Source organism: Excalfactoria chinensis, chromosome 1 (genome assembly GCF_039878825.1).
Source record: "Excalfactoria chinensis isolate bCotChi1 chromosome 1, bCotChi1.hap2, whole genome shotgun sequence".
NCBI lineage: Eukaryota > Metazoa > Chordata > Aves > Galliformes > Phasianidae > Excalfactoria > Excalfactoria chinensis.
Genome location: NC_092825.1, coordinates 13,834,281 through 13,854,483, shown reverse-complemented (window position 1 = coordinate 13,854,483; position 20,203 = coordinate 13,834,281). Strand labels below are relative to the sequence as shown.

Genomic DNA, 20,203 nt, shown 5'->3' with positions numbered 1-20,203 from the left:
TAGATGTATAATTAATCAGCTAGCTGCACACACCTTTTCTGAACCAAAAGTACAGCTCACTTGCTTTCTAACAGTGTAGTTTAGCAGCCTCCAGTGCAGTCTCATAAATAGATGAAATATAATCTCTGTCCTGTTGAAATGATCCTCCAGATACCAATGAAAGGTTGACAATTGCTTCCCCCTACTTTTCTTTCCTCCGCTGTTCAGAGTACTCCATACACGTTAGGACTGTCGCTGTATTTTGTGTTTCAGTATTTATAAAAGTACTTCTAAGTGTGGCTTTCTTACAGCTCTCAGGGGTCTCTTAATCAGAGCTGCAAACCGCACCTTGCCAACTTTTGTTGAGTGATTTAGTAGTAAAAGAGCTTCGCCCACTGCTCTTGTTCTGCAAGCACCGCTACTCTTTCTGTCAAGCTGTTTTACATTTCTTTTAACCAAGCCTCAAATTATGAGCTGCTAATTTAAAAACATTTTATCAGCTTTCACTTTTGCCTCATTTTTGGAACTTTCAACTTTCCCTTCCATGTTTTGCAGATATAAAACTGTATTACTATGAAAATCTGATCCACTCACAACACACGACATTTTCCTCATGCCCTGACAGACTGGGTCTTTTCCATAGAGGAAATTTCAGCATTGAGTGCCTGCTGACCTCCACTCCTGCTCATAATCCTGAACGAGGTTTTCCTCATAGAACTGTGGGAATAGTAAAAAAAAAAACATCTGAGGCAGCAGATGCTTGATGTAGGAATAGAAGGCACTTGTTGAGGATTAGTAAATGTCACCAAAGAGAACACAAGCTGGAATCACTGCAGGCTGGAAGGGGATGTCACTTTGTGCACTCTTCTGCTCTTCCCAGTTTGCTGTTTATAATACTGAAGTCACATTCTAGGCCAGATGGGTCTTTGATCTTAGCTGGCATGCTTTCATGTTTACTCTTGGCTCTCAAAACTGGTTATGCACACAACCCTCTACCTCTCCTACCTCATCTCTGTGCACAAACTCCCATCAGTTAGGTGGCAGGAACTTACTCAAGACTGCGTCACACTTGTGCTCAAGGTCTAGTGCTGTTTGCACGTGCCTTGCTGCTCCTCAGGCACAAAAACAAGCACTTCCTTATCCTTCTGATGATTCCTGTGTTGCTTCCAAAAGCCAATCATTAAATTTTGATTGATCACATACCACTGAGCAAAGAATATGGGGGATACTTTAAGTAGTTAAATCCCTGGGAACTGCAAGCTACTACTTCAAGCTGCCGTATCTGGAACACAGGAAATTGGATATTCAACACAAATGAGCAAAACCCAGCAGGGCTTCAGAAGCATTTCTCCACTACTGCAAGAAACCAAACTACAGACACCCATTTGCTGGGCTCTGCTGACGGTCTGAGAGGTAATGCAAATACATATCTGATGTGCTTAGGTCCTCATGGCAGCAGCCCTGCTGCAAGAAGCAGCCTGACAGCTCTTCATCTACACATATGTGAGGATCTATCCTCTCTCAGCTCAGATGACCTTTCTTTCTGAATTTATGCTTTAATAAGAATAATATTTAAAAAAAAAATACCTGTTCTGAAGTATAGTGACATTATGAAGGATCCTGAACTCAAACTCTTAATGAGTTAACTCCAAAAAATAAAGTACAAGAGTTTATTTATATCAAATACTCTATTAATGGAGTATGAACTTATTCTAGTTTTACTAAAGCTGTTTAAAACATTATAAACCAGTCTTAGTTTCAGGGCTGGTCACAATAAAACATTTTTGCTAAATTCATAAAGGAAGTACATGTTTTTGCCTATTATCTACCTAGTATAATTAATGCATAGCAGTACTCAGTGTTGGAGCCTTCAGCTCAGTGGTGTATAAGCACACAATGAACTCAGGAACTCAAACCACGTGAGGATGACAAAGCCAAAGAAGAACAAGGGAATCCTTGTGTGCCCAGCCCAGCTGGCACTGCCTGGATTGTTTTACTCAAATTATGGAGATGAGCAGTTTCGGAAGGAGCCTGAGGAAGTTCTGTACAGGTACCGTTTTTCCACAGTATGAGCCTCAGGGTTAGCCTGAGATCAAACCCAAATTTACCATTTTCACACAACAGCATTTCTCAAACAGAACAAGTTCGCATTATGCCTTGTACTGCTGACTAAGTCTTAAGCAGTACAGTAAAAGAGACACTTATCTGTAGGAAGACAAAAAGGCCAAGAACGGAGGACACAGGACAATGGTTACTCCTGAAGATCTCTCATACACTGCTCACTATTTTACATCCCTCCCACATGTTCAGGTTTGCCCTTAAACTAAGAGAGCTTGTTCTTTTTTAAAATACACCCTAATGAAAATCTGTCATTGATGTTCTTGCTCTTACCCAGATCCTCTGAATTATCATACCTGCTCTTGCGCTATGTCAGGAATCACAACAGGTAAAAGCATTCCGATAACCATTAAATAAAACACCTTTATTTGAACTACTTGCTTTATTTTGTCATGTTTTTAGCTAGAAGTGCTCACTATACTTCTGAATGTAAACTACCCATATTTCTTTATATGCAGTTTTGTGTACCTTTTCAGGTTATATAATCGTCTGCTTCCATTAAATAGCAAATAACAAGTTCTGCAAATGGTGCATCAGCTGCCTCCAGACATCTTGTCCCAACAGTTAACCAAATCCTTTTGACATCTTACTGTTAACATTATCTTACTCTTAAAGGAGAGCACTTGAAAGCTCTTTTCCCCATCTTCTTCCTTTAACTAGTTTACCTCTAGTTTAAAAAACTGTATAGGCATATCCAAAAAACAACAATCTGGTTGACGATGCATTGGGAAAGAAAGTTAAAAACAAAGCTTTTGAAAGTTGTGATCCTTGAATCTGGTCGTATCCAGTGCTGCAGTTACGAACACCTGTGCACTGACCTGAAGACTCTTCTTCCTGTCCACAGGGGGGTCTTTAAAACTTCAGTTCCTCGGAATTATTGTTCTAGCATACAAAAAGTCTTGAGCTGTATTTCTAAGCAACACCTCTAGAAGACCAGAAACGTACCGTTCATTTCTCAGTTTTATGTCTATAGCTAACACGTGTACAACAGGCTCCAAACTTAAGAACGAATTTCTTCAGCCATGTAGCCAGTTTTGTCTCAATTAGGGCACTGACATTTACCAGCCTGCCAGCTAGGTGAATGTAAGAGCATTCACACACGAGTAAGAAAACACAAAATATAGAAAATGGCACATTCATAACGCCTTAGAAATAATACAATTGGAAACCACAACCGCATACAGAGGGGAACGTTTTACATACTACAGAATAAAAGGTCGAAAAAAATCAGATTAGTTTTAACTGTTATTTGGTCTGCAATTACCATGGTCGGAAAGTTGTTTGGCACTTTTTAACTCAGTAAAACAAAAGGCAAGGAACGCATCCTTTTGAACAGTTCATGGCTGTTACAGATGACAACTCTACAAGTGGAGTAATAACAGCAGTCACATTTGCAAGTTACTTTTAAAGTATTTCAGACTTGGTGACCACTATGAACTTGAGCAGGTGCGATATAACAAAGAAGTGTGCAGTCTGGTGCTTAAGTGCCCTACTGTAGCCAAGAAACTGCAAAGGATTATTCAGCTTTTAAACAAAGAGTCTGATTTTCTTCTCTATTGAGAGAAGTAAAGATTTTGACTTTAAGTATCCTACTTAATTCGTTATAGTAGAGTGTGAGAATACTTGTCCATTGCCCACATGAGGCTGTAAAGCCCAATTAGCTGGAGAGAAAAAATGGGTTCAAGAATGACCATGAAATCTCACCTGTATTTTGTGCAGGTAGAGTTTTGATGTGAAGGATCTGGTGGATTAAGTGTGACTCTTGGCGAGACCTGAGCTGACAGCAAAAATCCCGAAGCTAGGATAATAAGTGCTACAGCAGTACCTAAAAACACAGATAAAGAACAATGTGATACTTTTTAACAGAAAACATGAAATAATCCTCTATTGAACTGAGCTACGCTTGAGAAAGCAAGGTACCCAATTATTATGCACACAGCATTTGCCATTATGCAGAGCAGTCATGATGAGAACCTGAGAAAAATAACCCTCTATACTACATCTCCATCTTGAATTAGGTTAGATGTTAAAAGTCAAGTGCATCAGATTTAACATCCAGATATTCAATTAATAGGTCAAGGCTTTTTTGTCATATGTGGAATTGAAGGCCACTTGAATGAACAAACACTTTTCAGTGTCGAAAGGTGCTGTAAAGGTAAAATTTAAGAGCAGTGTTTACATCACATTTCCTCCCATCCCCAGACTTGCAGACTTTCCTGTAAGACAGAAAATAGCATCAGCTTTTGCATCAATCATTCTTCCTTTTGTCAAGCCAGAGAAATCTGACTATTCATAGGAATGCCACCAAAACTTTCAACTGCAACTTCTGAACTCCTTGTTTCATGGATGGCATGTGACAAACCTGATAGGAAAGAGCCCCCTCCACCTCTTTGCTCCTGACTCAACAAATTTCTTGTACACACACAAGATTCCTACTTTATAAGAGGTCATTGCCTGAGCTCTACACAGCTTTGCTATCTGTCACACACAGCATATACTGCATCATTTTAATGAAACCAATGTAATCCATTACTGAGTACTGCAACCAGCTTGAACTAAGACTAATAAAATCTTTACATCTTGGTACTTGGTGAGGCATCTAATTCCTTGAATAAAATACCCTCTATGTCACATAAATACCAAGTACGCAAGTGGGTGTATTTTGAGAGGTCCCAGAGACCATCGCGTATAGACAACTAAAAATACAGAGCTACTTATAACTTTGTGGGTTGGTTACTGATTGTTGGATAACATTATTCCTAGCATACAAAAACTGACTCAGGCACCACCAAAGCACTTCCCAATTGGAAGGCTGTGTGCATTCTGAAGTATGCTTAATAGTTGAGGGCAAATTTAGAATATTCAATCAGCAAGCCTTGGCTCTACATGATAGAAATTCTCAGAACATACCTGTGCAAACCTTTAAAAATGTCATTGCACTGAAAACTTTGATGGGTCACTCTTTAAGAATTTTGCATTCTCCATTTTTACTTTTTGATCCTTAATTTGTTCCCTCTCAAGAGTTTTCTAGCAGGCAAACCCTTCAAGAACAGGATTTTTTTTCCTGAAGTATAAATAAGATCTTAGGCACCAAGATAATATAAATACAATTCATTAATGTTCCTGTGCAGCAACCATGGCTAATAGCTATGAATATGCATGAACTCAAGATTACTAGAATGCAGTTACCTGAATGGAGGCAACTGTGATAGTAAATTCAATCACAAACCATAGGTGAGAAAGCAACTATCTACCATAAAATATAATTTCAACTTATTCCATACTGGGCTTTGCACTGCTATGGTGACCAGCTATGCTGATAATTCCATTTTTCTGGGCATGTATTATACTGGATTTACTGTACTTTATGTACTTACTGAGCTTTCAAAATGCCACAAACCAGACAGCAAGTATATATAGAGAGGACCTATAATCTTATTTATAACCAAAAGTATGTTGATGTTTAATCACAATATTAACCTTCCCATCTTCTTACAAAAACATCAAGTCCATTAGCCTTCAACAAAAAAGCAACACCAGCAACCTTACAGCAGCAGACAGAGGTAGCAGCTCAACCCTCGCTTTATGCTGGGGCTCACATGCTTTCCCCAAAGACCTGAAAAGCATTCAGTGTAAGAACTCCATGTGAAAGTTGATGTCCTTCAAAACATAAACCGAAGTAGAGCAGTAATGCAGAAGTTTACTGAAGATAAAAAAAACTTATTGTTGAAAACAACTCTATCAGCTGATTTAGTAATTACCACATCAGCCCACTTGCTGAGAAAAAAAACCATCGTCCCACTACCTAAATCTCTGTCAACACTTGTATCAAGAAATTCTAAATAGCACAGACATGACATGGGATTTCATTACTGTCATTATTTCTGCCATATTTCCCTTCAGCAGAGACCATACAATGCTGAGCACAGTGAGAACGCAGCATGGATCAAGTGATGCTGCAGACTGACAGCGGGCTGCCAACTACAGAACAAGGGACGCAAATATCGTTACTAATGACTTTGTATCCAAATACCATAAACAAATAACCCTTAACTGCGTTATTCTCCTTTGTTAATTATGTGTCTTATTTCTATCCTCTCATCTGTACCATGACTCATATAGTTTGAAAGACACATTACTGCCTACATTCAGTCTTACAACATTTCAATACACCAACCAGAGCCAAAAAGCAGAGTTCACTGATTGTGTACAAGATGCACGTGGCAATCACACCTGTATGGTGGTTCCAGATAAGCAGCGAACCCCCAAAGGGCTGGCCAGATGTATGAGGTGCCATGGCATAACACAGAAATATATAAATACAGAATAAATCCTATTAGAGTATGAAGGAGAAATAGTGCCCACTAAATAAGTTTCACGGGAATTACAGAACTGTGTTTCACAGGAAAAAAAGAAAACCAAAAGAAATAACTGAAGGAAAAAAGAAATTGGGCCAGGTAACAGTACAGGACTGGGGACTTTCTTCTCTGAAAGATGCGATACTGGCTACACATAAGAACCCACAGTGGAAAAGTATTTTAACAGATCCAAAGGTGGGCTGATAAAAGGATGCTATCCAAGGTCAAGGTGCTGCACTTGGGTCAGGGCAGTCCCATATGTGGGAGAAGAACTCCTTGAGAGCCACCCTGTGGAGAAGGACTTGGAAGTCCTGGTGGACAACGAGCTGGACACAAGCCAGCAGTGCGTGCTTGCAGCCCAGAAGGCCAACTGTGTTCTGGCAGTGAGGCCCTGGCACAGCTGCCCAAAGAGCATCTCTGGAGGTGCTCAGAGTGGGGTTGAATGGGGCCCTGGGCAGCCTGAGTTGGTGGGGGGCAGCCAACCCACAGCAGGGAGTAGGGCTGGGTGGGCTTTAAAGCCTTTTCCAACCCAATCCAAACCATTCTATGATTCTATATAAATGTAACCCTCTGAAATTTTGGCCACGAGTCCATGTCATAATTTACCAGTTTAGGTAACTGTATCAAAATAAACACAATATCGCCATCACTGCTTGGCCTAAAAGAAGGCATCTGAACACTGTGGGCAGATACCTGTCCTGAGGGACTTCAGGTGGGCAGGGGTCTGGCAGGTGTTCCTCTCTGCTCTATCACATCTGCAGCAAGTCTGAGTCCCACACAGGGACAGCAGAGTGAGATATGGAGACAGCTAAGCACACCAGCTAAGCAGCTATAAGCATTACTCCAAGAGGAGCAGCAATCTCTCTCCTTCCAGACCCTGGTCTTGGAAATACCACAGCCTTCAGATGTTCAGCCAGGGACTGCTACCTGTATTGTACTGCTATTCTTGGTAAGCTACATGATTTCAGTGAGGAGACAGGGGCAAACACCATTAGTTTGAAGAGGATTACTTGGATCAAGTTAGCGCTTGAAATGCCTTTGTTTCATTCATGTTACCATGAGGAAGGCACATCCCACTCCTCAGACGCTCACCTGCTAAGCTGCCCAGCGTCAGCTTCCGGCGGCCCATCCTCTCAACGAGCCAGACTCCCACCAGAGTGAAGATGAAGTTGATGAAGGCTGTGAGGGCGGCCAGCCAGATGGCCAGCCTGTCGTCCTCAACCCCCGACATCTGCAGGATGGTCGCACTGTAGTACCTGTGGGCAGGGAGACACAGACATTACTGGATTAAGCTTGCCTCCCGTTATGCTCCAATTGTAAATCAAAGGAGATGACAGCAAACATCAAGTGTGAGCTCCTATGAATGCGGCCCCAGCCTGACACCAACCACCTGGGGAGACCAGGCATTGTCATGGCACAGCTTGCGCTTGGCTGAAGTTTTGACTGAAGGACACAGAGATGAATTGCCATTCGTTTGGCTGTTTGCGTTTCCCATGGTCAATCATATTCTGCTAGAAATTAGGTTTGCACTTTTTATTTAAACAAATCTGCACAGCCATTGCTTTATGCTCTATCGTTTTCCTGCCAGAATGTGGGATTTCAGCACTGCGTACTGTCTAGGGAAAGACAGCTCAAAAATGAAATATGTTTTTGCTCCTATTAAAGGTCATGCAGAAGTAGCATAAGGCACCCAGCATATCACAGCCACCCCTCCCAACCTCCTCTAGGTTTCAGGCTGTGCAGTTTTATTGCCTTGCGGCTGTGGTGCCTCACAGTGCCCACTGCATCACCTCTGTCCAGCCAAAATCCCATTATCTTGGAACACATAAAGGAAATCTCCTATTGCTTTTCACAGAGATCAGATGGATACAGATAATGCGCCTGCGTTCTCAAGGAGAGCTCAGAAACCTTCAAGAAAACACACGAGCAGCTTTGTTTGTGTTGCATAAGCAGTTTTCTTCTTGTTCTGTTGATTTGTGCCAACTGCAACACCGAATATTCTGTCATTCAAATACTGAACAGCCCACGGGCTTTCAGGCAGTAATAACTGCCAAAAATATCAAAGCTCGCATTCCTATTTTCCTCCCTGGTCAAAACACAGCTTGCTTTCAAAGCCACCCCATTGCCTTAATACCCATCAGTTTCAGCAGTCAACATGTTAATTCTAAGCATAAACCACTTTTTAATCTCAAACCAACAGCCCAGGATGGACAACGGGTTCAGTGACTGCTTGTAACAGGGCCTGCTGTCTGCTTGCACGTGTGTTCAGAGCCTGGCTCCATGTACAACCTATAAACTGGAACGTCTCTTTTAGGCTCATTTTGCCTGAAAGAATGAACCACATCCTTAAGACACAGCAACATGTAGTATACTGGTACTGTACGGTTAAAAAAAGCAAAGGAATAAAGAATGACTTAAAAGCATGTAGATGTTCAGTTCCAGACATACACAAACAGGCACCTTCCACGCTCGACACTCACTGTGTTGCTTTCTGCAGTGGTTATCCATTCTCAGCTAGAAGCTCACTGCTTATCTACAAATAACATCTTTCACTTCTATGGAAAACAAATTAGGGAAATCTGTAATCTGTAAATCCAAATGACACGCTAACACAGCCTGGCTGCTGGGCACGATGCTAATGTTTATTACAGCACAGCAATCAAATTTCAGATTTTAGAAGAATACTTGAACAGATAAGTACTAAATATGTATTTGCTTATGCCAAGCTATTTCAGAATTCCCATTAATGCAACAAGCTTATGAGTCTTGCTAATTTCTACCTGACAAGGAGAAAATCTGTGAGACAGAAAAAGGTCAGGCTGTGATATTATACAACCACAGAAAATACTGCAGCTCTTACAGGGAATGCAATGTCGGTGACAAAGTTTGGCAGCCCCCATTTATTCCCTAAAATGTAGAGAAAATGACAAAAGCGCACAAACACCTCCTCGGAATCTTAAAGCAAGCACTTCATCTTTAAAAGCAGAAAAATACAGACAATTACAAAACCAAACCGAGTCAGACACACACCAAGAGATTTTAACATTGATCATTTTCAGGCAGGTCAAAACTACAGAGCTGTTCTATCAAGAGTCAAAAACAACTCGGGCATTTCCATGGACATTTCCCTAGACTCATCTTTTCACTGAAAACACACAGTACAGACTTGCAGAAATGTAATTCTCACACACTTTCCTCTCCCACCTCCTTCATGGCCATTTTTAAAAATGACTATATCTACTGTTTGTAGATAAGGGAAGTGTTGCCTTCAAGACCATTCCAAAAGCATCCAGTCCCAGATTAGCTCCCTCAGTAGCAAGAGATCACACCAGGCTTTGTAGCTCTCAACCACCCAGAAAAGCCTCTCAAACAGCTGCCAGGTTGTCTGCATCACAGCTTTGACGGCCCCAGTCCTTCAGGAGGAGCTGCTCCAGCCCATCTGTTTCAGCTGACAAAGCTCCTGCCCAGTGATGTTGACCATTTTGGGCAGAATTTGTCATGCTTGTAAAACTAATGAGTAAATCTAAAGAACTCAGAAGTAACCCACACCATATTAAAACCATTTGTTTTCTGTTGCTCATTTTAATAAAGATCTAATCATCTGACACTGGTTTGTTGAGCTTTTCTTGCACAATATTTTGGTCCAACTATTCAAGCTACCGAGTCCAAGAAAAACAGTCCCTGCAGATAATGCATCCCTCCATCTTCCTCCTCAGTTCAGTTGGAATAAACGCAAAGTGAAATGCAAGGAGTACCGTCGCCAAGAAAGAAATGATTAAATATTGAAGAAAATCCAAAATGGTGAGAATTTCTGCAGGTGCACATGCTCTTTTTCTGCAGTTCTGCTCAAACACAGATCCCTCTCCTTGTGCCCTACCAGTTTAATGAATGTCATGACTACTGGACTGAGAGACAAGACCATTCACAACAAAACACACTCCACATTCACTAAACCAGTAGTCTTCTTTCTGCACCTTGATGATGTTTCTTTCATCCTTTAGGGACTACTAAAGCTCACTGCCACCAACTCAGATGATTCACCTTCCCTTAGGTAGTAAAGTTTATCATTTCTAAATATTCAGAGGTGCTCAAGAAAGAGAGAGCAAACCTGAAACTCTCACTGCAATTATTGCTACTGAAAAGAGTCCAGGCATGCTGAATAACAGCAGGTTACATAAAGAAGGATTGTAGAAGCTAGAGCACAGCTTCCAGACCAAGGCTTGTAGAGCAGCACACTTACATCTGCCTGTCACACTCATTCACACTGACATTAACAAAGAAGGTTTATCTAGAAAGTTTTAAACTCACATTTTAATGACTGCAGTTACCACTGCATCACTGATACATTGAACTGTGGCATCTCATCTGTGTTTATGATACCACAGAAACAGCAGAAGAAAACAAGAGCAGCATATGAGAGATCAGGTGCCAAAGTACTGGAAATGAAAACAAGATGGGAAGGAGATGGTGTATCTGGAAAGAGCCAAACACAGCTCATGCTCCAGGTCTTGCAAAGAACCACATGAGGACTGGGAAAGGGAACAGGCACACTGGCAAGTTGAGTATAGTTGTTTGAAATAAGGACTGCAGAACAAGCTAGCAGCATTCACAGTCATTGGAGTGTGGTTCAGAGGCCCAGGTTCACATCCTCTACACCAGTGCAACAAGGGAGCTGTGCCATTTTCCTGCAGAACAACTGTGGCTTCCAATCTGGAGAACTGAGTAGTTTCTCAGATGTTGCTGCTCCCTTGTCTATATTTATCATAGTATCATAGTATCATAGTATCGTGCGAGTTGGAAGGGACCTTAGAGATCATCGAGTCCAACTCCCGGGTTTCGAGCCCTCTGTGTAGCGAAGTGGCACTTCTACCCCTGCGCCACAGGGGGGATTCGAACCCAGGCCCTCCAGTGCCGCAGGCAGCAGCTTAAACCACTGCGCCACTGGGGGCTCCTATCCTGTCTGCCTAACCTCTCATCATCCTTCGGTCAAGCACTGGAATGGGCTGCCCAGGGAAGTGGTGTAGATTCCATCCGTGGAGGTATTTAAGAGACATGTAGATACAGCACTACAGGACATGGTTCAATGATAGGACATGGTAGGTCAGGTTGATGGTTGGACCTGATAAACTTGACTGTCTTTTTCAACTGAAATTGTTTGATTCTATGTCAATAAGACCTATTCTGTGATAGTAAGGTCATTCCAGCTCTTGAGATCCAAAGGCAACTGGACTTAAGCTATAACACAGGACCATTGGATATACATGGGTTTCCTTCATCCTCAACATAAAAGGCCTAAAATCATAATGAAGTCTTTCAATTCATAGCAGATGGTGCGGATTTACAGGATGCCAATTCAATTTACAGCTGAATGGTCTTCCTATACTCCTACTTTAGAGACTTAAGAACCTCTCAGCTGAAAAAGTGGTTGTATCACCTGAAAGACCATGCTGTATTTTCCAAATACAGTGCCTGGGGGGCAACCTGGGGCAGTGCCATGGTGTACCTACCCTCTGTAGTTCTACCTTTGAATTCCTTGTTTAGCAGTAATAATGCGCCGTGTTGTAAATGCTTTTAGCATAAAATGACGCTGATTAAAATCAGTATATTTGGGTAATAAAAAGCCTTAGAGTTTGGCCCTGTTTTGTTTTTCAGATCACTCCTTACATCCAGCAGGTTCTCTGATTCACGTTATATATTCATTATGCACAGGCAAGACACATGCAAATATGTCAAGGATTCTCATTTTATTATGCTAGGGAAACACTGGAATTCTTTTTGTGTGTAAAGAGTCCGATTTATACAGCTACTAAGCAAAGTAAAATACCAGTGTTTGACAGGGATTAAAAACACCTTCAGAGGATTAAGATCACCAAGATACATAAAGGAATATTCACTTTCTTAATGGAATGGAATTCTGTCACAGAGATATTTGGCCATATTAAAACACTGTTCCAGTATTTGCTGTGAAACTGAGGGGGGAAATATTTTCCTTTATCTGCTTATAGACTCTGCACCAGATATGTCTCTGTACACAGTCACATTATGTTTTACGCTCAGACATACCCATCTATATGTGGGTCTTGTGCAGACTTCACAGTTTTCACACAAAACTACAGGGGATGAAAATTGTTTTCTTCTTGATAATAGAAAAGTGGTAAGATACAAAAGAAGGATTTCAAACCGTTATTTAAAAGAAAAAAAAGAAAAAGAGGAAGAAAAACAACACCAACCCTCTACTTAAGTCTGTAATGGACAAAGTGCTCTGTAAATTTGAGGACAGAACCCTGTAGTCAAGTCCCTTAAAGAAATAAGTTGAATTCAACAGTCGAGTTAAACCGCAGAGAAACAAGCAATGCTGGAAAGTAAATGAAAGTACCAGGAAGAGCAAAGTCCTGACCTTACTCCTCTTCCCAAACCACAGATGTAGTTTCCAGCATACAACAAATAAGCTGCATTCTGCAACACCTACAGTTTAGCACTGCAATGAAAAGCAAAATGTCAACATTTTCATATTTTCACTTTGTCTATGATGTTTTCACTCAATATAAAAGCATCTAACTTCAACAGAAACTTTACCAAAGAGAATTACCACCATCCTCCCTATCATTTGGGAAGAGGAAGAAGGCAGTAAGTACTGGCAGTCATTCCCCAGTCCTACCTGGACCACAGTAAAGACCCACCAGAGTCTCTTCAGATAAGTGCTGTCTGAAAATTACTAAGTATAAAAGCAGGGAAGGAAAATCCCCCAGATGTTTCCGAGAATGTACCTCATTCAATTATTCATTCATTCTGATGACTTCAGTTTAATCTAAATTACATTTAATATTGTAGGATATTCCAAAGCTGGAAGGTGCTTATGCCTGCAATAAGCTAACTGGGATCTAGAAAAACAAATGAGACTTCATTAAAGAAAACCAATGGACTTGCTAAACATACAGAATTAAAATAATAATAATAAATTAAGCTTGCTCCCTTGTTTAAGCCAAGCTCAGTGGCAAGCAAAGTGAAGTCTGAAGTACTGTGGCCTGGAGAGGCAGGAGTTAGCAAGCTAGGAACAGTGAGAGCTTGGAAAGTAATGACAAAAAGATAACAATCAGTCTTTGTTTTTAACCTCCTTCATGGATGCTTCCTCAGCTGAAAGTAAGCTTCCGTGCTGAATATTCATTTACCTTCTGGGAAAATCCTACAGCTTACTTTTTTTTTCCCTTAAGAATAATGAAAAGATAATGCCAAAAATCTAACCCCAACTTTTCATCTATGGTTTTGTATCCAAATGCAATCATGATGAATGTCTCAACCTACCATTACACACTGCACATTCATTAGCTAGCACTGACAGCACCGCCTGAAGGTACCCTACTGCCAGCTGCCTGGCATCACCAAACTGCCTGCACACCCTGCATTCTCCCATGTAACTGCATTGCTTCTTGTTGTAAATCAGTAAGCTCACAATGTGTTTTAAAACTGAAAGGTTCCAGTTTTAAATAGCCATACAACACCACAAACAAGATATCTTCATAACTTTAGTTTATAGAATCATAGAATGGCTTGGGTTGGAAAGGACCTCAAAGGACTGCAATGAATTCTTACTAAGAATCCATAAAATTGGTCTAAAATAATCAATAGGACACAGTAATATTTTGAGGGTTGAGGGAACTGGACTTGTTTAGCTTGGAGAAGAGAGGGCTTCAGGGAGACCTCATTGTGGCCTTCCAGTACTTGAAGAGAACATATAAACAGGAGGAGGAATGGCTGTATATTAGGAGATAGGATAGATATTAGATAGATATTAGGAGGAGGTTTTTCCACCCAAAGGGTTGTGACACACGAGAACAGGTTGCCCAAGGAGGCTGTGGATGCCCCATCCCTGGAGGCATTCAAGGCCTGAATGTGGCTCTGGGTAGCCTGATCTAGTAGTTGGCAACCCTGCACATGGCAGTGGGGTTGAAATTAGATGATCATTGTGGTCCTTCTAAACCCAGACCATTCTATGAACCCCAAGAATTAAGACTAGGAATGGAGTCAAGGACTGAGCAAGGGTGTGCTTTTACTTATTAAAAGATGGATGGGCAAGAGAGAAAAAAAGAAGAGAGGAAAAAAAGAAAGAAAAGCAAGCACTGTTTGTTCTGCACCTTTCAGAAGAGCATTACAGTGCAGTTCTGGTGCTGAGGCCTTCACAAGATTGTTATGGTTTTGTCCCTAGCTGCCAGTCATCAGCAAGACCATCTCTAAACCAACTGGAGAGAGCAATAATTCACAATGTGACAGTTACATGCTGTGCTGTCACAGCGTCCCAGTTAGAAAGAAATGCATCGCTTCATTCCCCAAAAAGGCTTTGGGTTCTTTTGGATCAGAGAGAACAGAAAGAAGGCAGCTCCCAAGCACACAGTATGCCGTACCGCTAGGGAAGAGCTCTTCAACTCACTGTGGTAACCCCAGGGCACACCCCTGGCTAGGCTGGAATGAACAGCAGAACCCTACTTCAAGAACTCCACAGTAAACACACATCTCCTCATTCCAAATTAGTCAACTGCAGCACCACTCAATAAATAAATCATAACAGGAAATAATAAATAAAATGTATTGGCACCACCTCCGCAGTCATCCAGGGAAAATTCCATGCTGAGTAATGGGAGTAACAGCACACATATGTGCGTATGAGGGCACCGGAGCTGCTCTCACTACTGGGCACGATGCCGATTCTAGCAACAATTTTGAGCATATGTCCCATGTAAGAAAAAAAAATAAATTCTGGGAAATAATTGGCACAAAAGTCTTCCCTGGACTCAAACACACAGATGTACCCGTACGATGAACAGTTATTTCAGGACTGTTTAAAAAACAAACCGAAAAGAGTAATTCCAGTGTGACATCATCTGAGCTCATCACTCACAGAAGCAGATGAGATCCTTGGATGGGATGTAAGTTTTGGCAAAAAAAAATTCACAGCCAACAAACTCTACTGTCCATTCTAAGTCTGCATTCAGGAATTTGTGTTTTCAGATGTCCCCAGCATCAAATATGAGGAAACTGCAAAAGTTCAGCACCTTCCAAATTCAAGCCGCTCACTCTGGTGCTTTAATTGAGATTTCTAAATCCAGTCTCAGGCTTTAATATTCATACAATCCAATATCACATCGGCAAGGTATTTCAGACATATGCTGCACATAGACTGGATCTCAACAGACTTGTATTTTCTCCTTCCTGAGAAAACAAAATTAATTGCGCAGCAAACTAAAGTGTGTGCAATATGAATATTAATTTGGCAGTGTCTGCTTCTACTACGCATAGTTTTTTACGTTGTCTCTCACCCCATCTGTTCCAGCAGAGAAAGGAAAAATCATGGCAGACACAAGGAAAGCTCCTTGGAGTGACTTCACCAATACATACAGACTTTTGTCTCTGACGTTCAGGATGGCTAAGAAACCATAGATGTAGCATTAACACAGCACATAATGACAGAATATTAAAGGTTTTGATACCTGATGTCTTAATGATTAACCCACCTGAAAACAGCTTCCAGCTGCTACCTGAAAACTAAGGAGACAAGGATCACCCTGCTCCAAGATTGCTCCTTGTCTCCACGGCTTCTCCTGCAGTACAGCTTGCTTCACCTTGGTGGTCCCCCACATGGTTCAATTACATTCTGTGTGCAAAACCCACGCATCTCACCTGAGGAAACTGAATTTACTCATTCTACCACAGATTTAGCTCTTAACTTGCACTTTTTAACTGTGACGTGGGTGCAGCTATGTTCCTCTGCTGCTGTGAGGTTTGTGGCTTCTGCACCAGCTGCCATTCACAAATGCTAAGAATAGCTGGCATTACCCTTCGGTTGCAATGAGAAAGTTAAAGCAGCAGGAAATAGGCCTCATTTCTAATGTACTGTGAAAAATAAAACTGCACTATAAAAAACACAGAATGGCTATTTGGGGAACATATATTTCAACGCAGGCTGCACAATGAAAGCAAAGCAACGTTTCTGAATGTGCTACCTATTTAAAAGAACAAACATATTGCAGTTTTCTTCAATATAAAATGTGTCAATTAAGCACCACATCAACTCTATTAGAGCTATATAAAGCACTGTGAAAACAAACGCAATAGAGACTAATATTCTCTGCAGTGCAGAACAGTTGTCTTTTCATCTGTGACCCATGTGTTAAGCAATAAATGTGTCTGATAACGTTTGGATACAATCTAAACTTCTATTCTGCAGGCAAACGCAGTTCTAAATTTATATGGACAACTTTAAAAGTGTTCTTTTATATGACTTAACCATATAGAAGAGAATTTATCAGTTATACCATTTACTGCTGTACAATATATTTGAAGTAAATTTAAATATTATATATGTAAAACAAAACTTAAGTTAAAATTGTGTGGAGATTTCTGACTCAAAATATAGAAACGATCATGAAATCATAGACTGGCTTAGGTTAGAGGGGACCTTAAAGCCCACCCATCCCCATCCCCTGCCGTGGGCTGGATCCAGCTCAGGCTGCCCAGGGCCCCATCCAACCCAGCCCTGAGCACCTTCAGGGATTGGGCACCACAGCTCTATGGGCAGCTGTGCCAAGGCCTCACCGCCCTCTTATTAAAGAATTTCTTCCTAACATCTAACCTAAAATCTCCTCCCTTTTATTTAAAGTCATTCCCCCTTGTCCCATCACTATCAGTCTATGTGAAAAGTTGCTCCTCCTCCTCCTCCTGCCTGTAAGCTCTTCTAAAGTACTGTAAGACCACAATAAGTTCTCCCTGGAGCATTCTCCAAGCTGAACAAGCCCAGTTCCCTCAACCTTTCCTCATAGAAGAGGTGCTGCAGCCTTCTGATCCTCTTTTTAGCCCTTCTCTGGACCCACTCCAGCAGCTCCACATCCTTCCTGTGCCCCAGGCCTGGATGCAGTACTGCAGATGGAGCCTTACAAGGGCAGAGTAGTAAGGGACAATCACCTCCCCATCCCTGCTGGCCACCCCCCTTCTGATGCTGCTCAGGATACAGTTGGCCCTCAGCTGCAATGGCTCATGTCCTGCTTTCCATCCACCAGGACCCCAAATTCTCCACAGGACAACTCTCAATGAGTTCTTCTTACAGTTTTTACTCATATCTGGGGTTGTCCTGACCAAGTGTAATACGTGTCAACTGGATTTGTTAAACCTCAACAGATTATTGTGTGCCCATTTTTTTTTTTTTTTTTTGACAATGCCCAGGTTCCTCTGGATGGAATCTCTCCCTTCTATTATGTCAACTGCACCATTCAGCTTGGTGTCACAGCAGCAAACATGCTGAGGTACACTCCATCCCACCATCTATGTCATTGATAAAGACGTTGAAGAGCACCAGACAAAAGATGGACCTTGCAGAACACCCCTCATGATTACCTTCCACTTGGACCTGATGACAATAACCCTCTAGCTATGACCAACCAACAGATTCATTATTCCAGCTTCCAAATTGATATTTCTCCAATTTAGAGATAAGGATGTGGAGTAAGACCATGTCAAACGCCTCGCATAAATCCAGGAAGGTGACATCAGTTACCCTTCCTTCGTTCACTGATGTCATCACTCCATCATAGAAAGCCACCAGGTGCATAAGGCACCATCTGCCCTTGGTGAAGCCACGCTGGCAGTCTCAGATGACCTGTACATCTCACATGTGCCTTAACACCTCTTCCAGGAAGATCCGTTCCATGGCCTCCTTAGGTACAGATGGGCAGCTCACCAACCTGGAGTTCTTCAGGTCTTCCTTTCTCTCTTTCTTGAATTTGGAATGATGCTTCTCTTAGAAGTTCCCTCAAATAATAGATTTTGTCAAATATTTCAAACACAGCTTCAGAATATCCATTATGAACTTATCTTCAAAATAATCACCTGTGATAATATCTGTGAACACCTAGTAGAGGACAGTCTTAGTATGGCCTTTGTGTGTAACTGCTTCAAACAAACGCTTTCCATATCTACTGTTTTCCTTTGTTGCCTCTGGGCGAAGATCACTTTCATGTTTTATTATTTCCTCATTTCAAATAATTATGCTGCCTAGTTTCAAATCCCAGGCAGTTCACACTATTCAGACCAATTACTCTATGTGCAAGGACAGCGACTATAGGCAATTTATGTTCTCTGTCCCTCAGAGTTCATCATTTGAACTCAAGGCCAAGCCTGAAAATCTAAATTCTAAATCCCAGCTCTGACTTCGTAACCTTGGAGATGCTACTTCACTCATTTGTATTTGTTCCTCTTCTGCAAAAGCTTTTTAAACATTTTTTCCCCACACCGTTCATGAGAGTCTTCATATGTGGATCATGATTTTCTCTTGGAAAAGAGAAAGGAAACAAAGGCATTCATGAGTTCTCCTCACGCTTACCGGAAGGGCCCTGTGAAGTAGTCTGTTAGTGTTTAGGAAGAGGCTGGACAGCACTAGTGCTCTGGAAATGGTGGTGAGGAGCAAGGTTGTTTTTCAAAAGAAAGAGCTCTCTCCACCAGCACAGATGGATGCTAAGGAAGGTGGATTTACATAGCCTGAAAAACCTGTTACAAGGGATCTAATCAGTGTCTTCCACAGCTGAGGCAGGGTTACCAAGTCAAACTCTTCTCAGAGCAAAATAACTAGAAACAACGAGTTGAAATTTCAACTCAAAATAACGGGAAAAAGTTATTTTCCATCCAGGTTTTTAAGCTCCAAAGTAGGTTGCCAAGAGAGACTGACAAACACCCATCCTTAGACACCTTAACACCTCAAGAGGACAAAACTATCTTTGCAGGCAGCTCTACTTGGAACCGCAAGATGAACCAAATGGCTTCTACATGTTCCTTCCTACCGAAATCACTCAGTAATATGAACTCACTACAAGTTAACTCAACAGCTAAAGGCTGCTCAGCTGTTTTCCCAATCAGACATTAAAGATAAGAATATCATTTCTAACTTTCTTGAGATTCATCCAAAACAGAACTGGCACAAAACTCCCAAATCAGTCCTGTGCTACTGCAGGAAACCACAACACACTCCATCAAATCAGTTAGGCTCCGCCTTGCACTATGCTCCAAAATCGTTCTCTTCCAGAGGTTAGAAACTGCCTTCTCTATATTTACTGCCACTGGCAATAAATCCTAATTTTGTTTCAATGTTATTAGCAAAGTGAAACCTTTGGCACTAAGGTCTACAACAAAAAAGGCAAGATTAATTATTCTTTCCAGTACAGTACCTTTCTCTCAACCTTCTGTCACATCATCTTGGTTAGACCTTTACTTATCTTACGGTTCTTGAGCAATGCCATCTACTCTTCAACTAAAACTCAATTAAAAAATGTTTCATGCGAATGAGAATCCGTACTTGGGTAGAGTGCAGATAAATGAAAACTTCAGTTTTTCCTCAGCCTGAAAGAAACAGTTATTTGCTCACAAAACAGCATCTGGTCGGTCTACAGCTTCATTCTCCGTTGTCAAATCAATGCATTATAACCTATTTATCCCATTTTGCTTAATTCAATTACTCTTCATACTTTTAATTAATTTTCCTGTATTATCTTGCAGTGCTCCTTCTTTATTTAACTGTTATTTTAACCTACATTTTTCCCCCCAAGATATTAAAATTAAAAAGAAAATTTTGCTTTATATTTCTATACCACATAGTACAGCACTGACTTACTCCACAAATGAGCTTTTAAACACAATAGTAACACAAGTCAGCTCTACTAGGTTAGAGCCAATAGTGCCAATATTAGTCCCAATACATGCCAATAGTAAAG

The 20,203-nt window shown here is 41.2% G+C and overlaps 1 protein-coding gene across 1 annotated transcript in view; it reads right to left on the bottom strand.

Annotated features, from left to right (window-relative positions):
- SLC2A13 (solute carrier family 2 member 13) overlaps positions 1 to 20,203 on the bottom strand; it is a 130,659-nt gene that overhangs the window by 29,798 nt on the left and 80,658 nt on the right. The window contains exons 5-6 of the mRNA XM_072329313.1: positions 7,548 to 7,711; positions 3,802 to 3,922 (exon numbers count right to left, since the gene is read on the bottom strand). Coding sequence (XP_072185414.1) covers positions 3,802 to 3,922; positions 7,548 to 7,711 — 285 coding nt within the window. The remainder of the gene's footprint in view (positions 1 to 3,801; positions 3,923 to 7,547; positions 7,712 to 20,203) is intronic.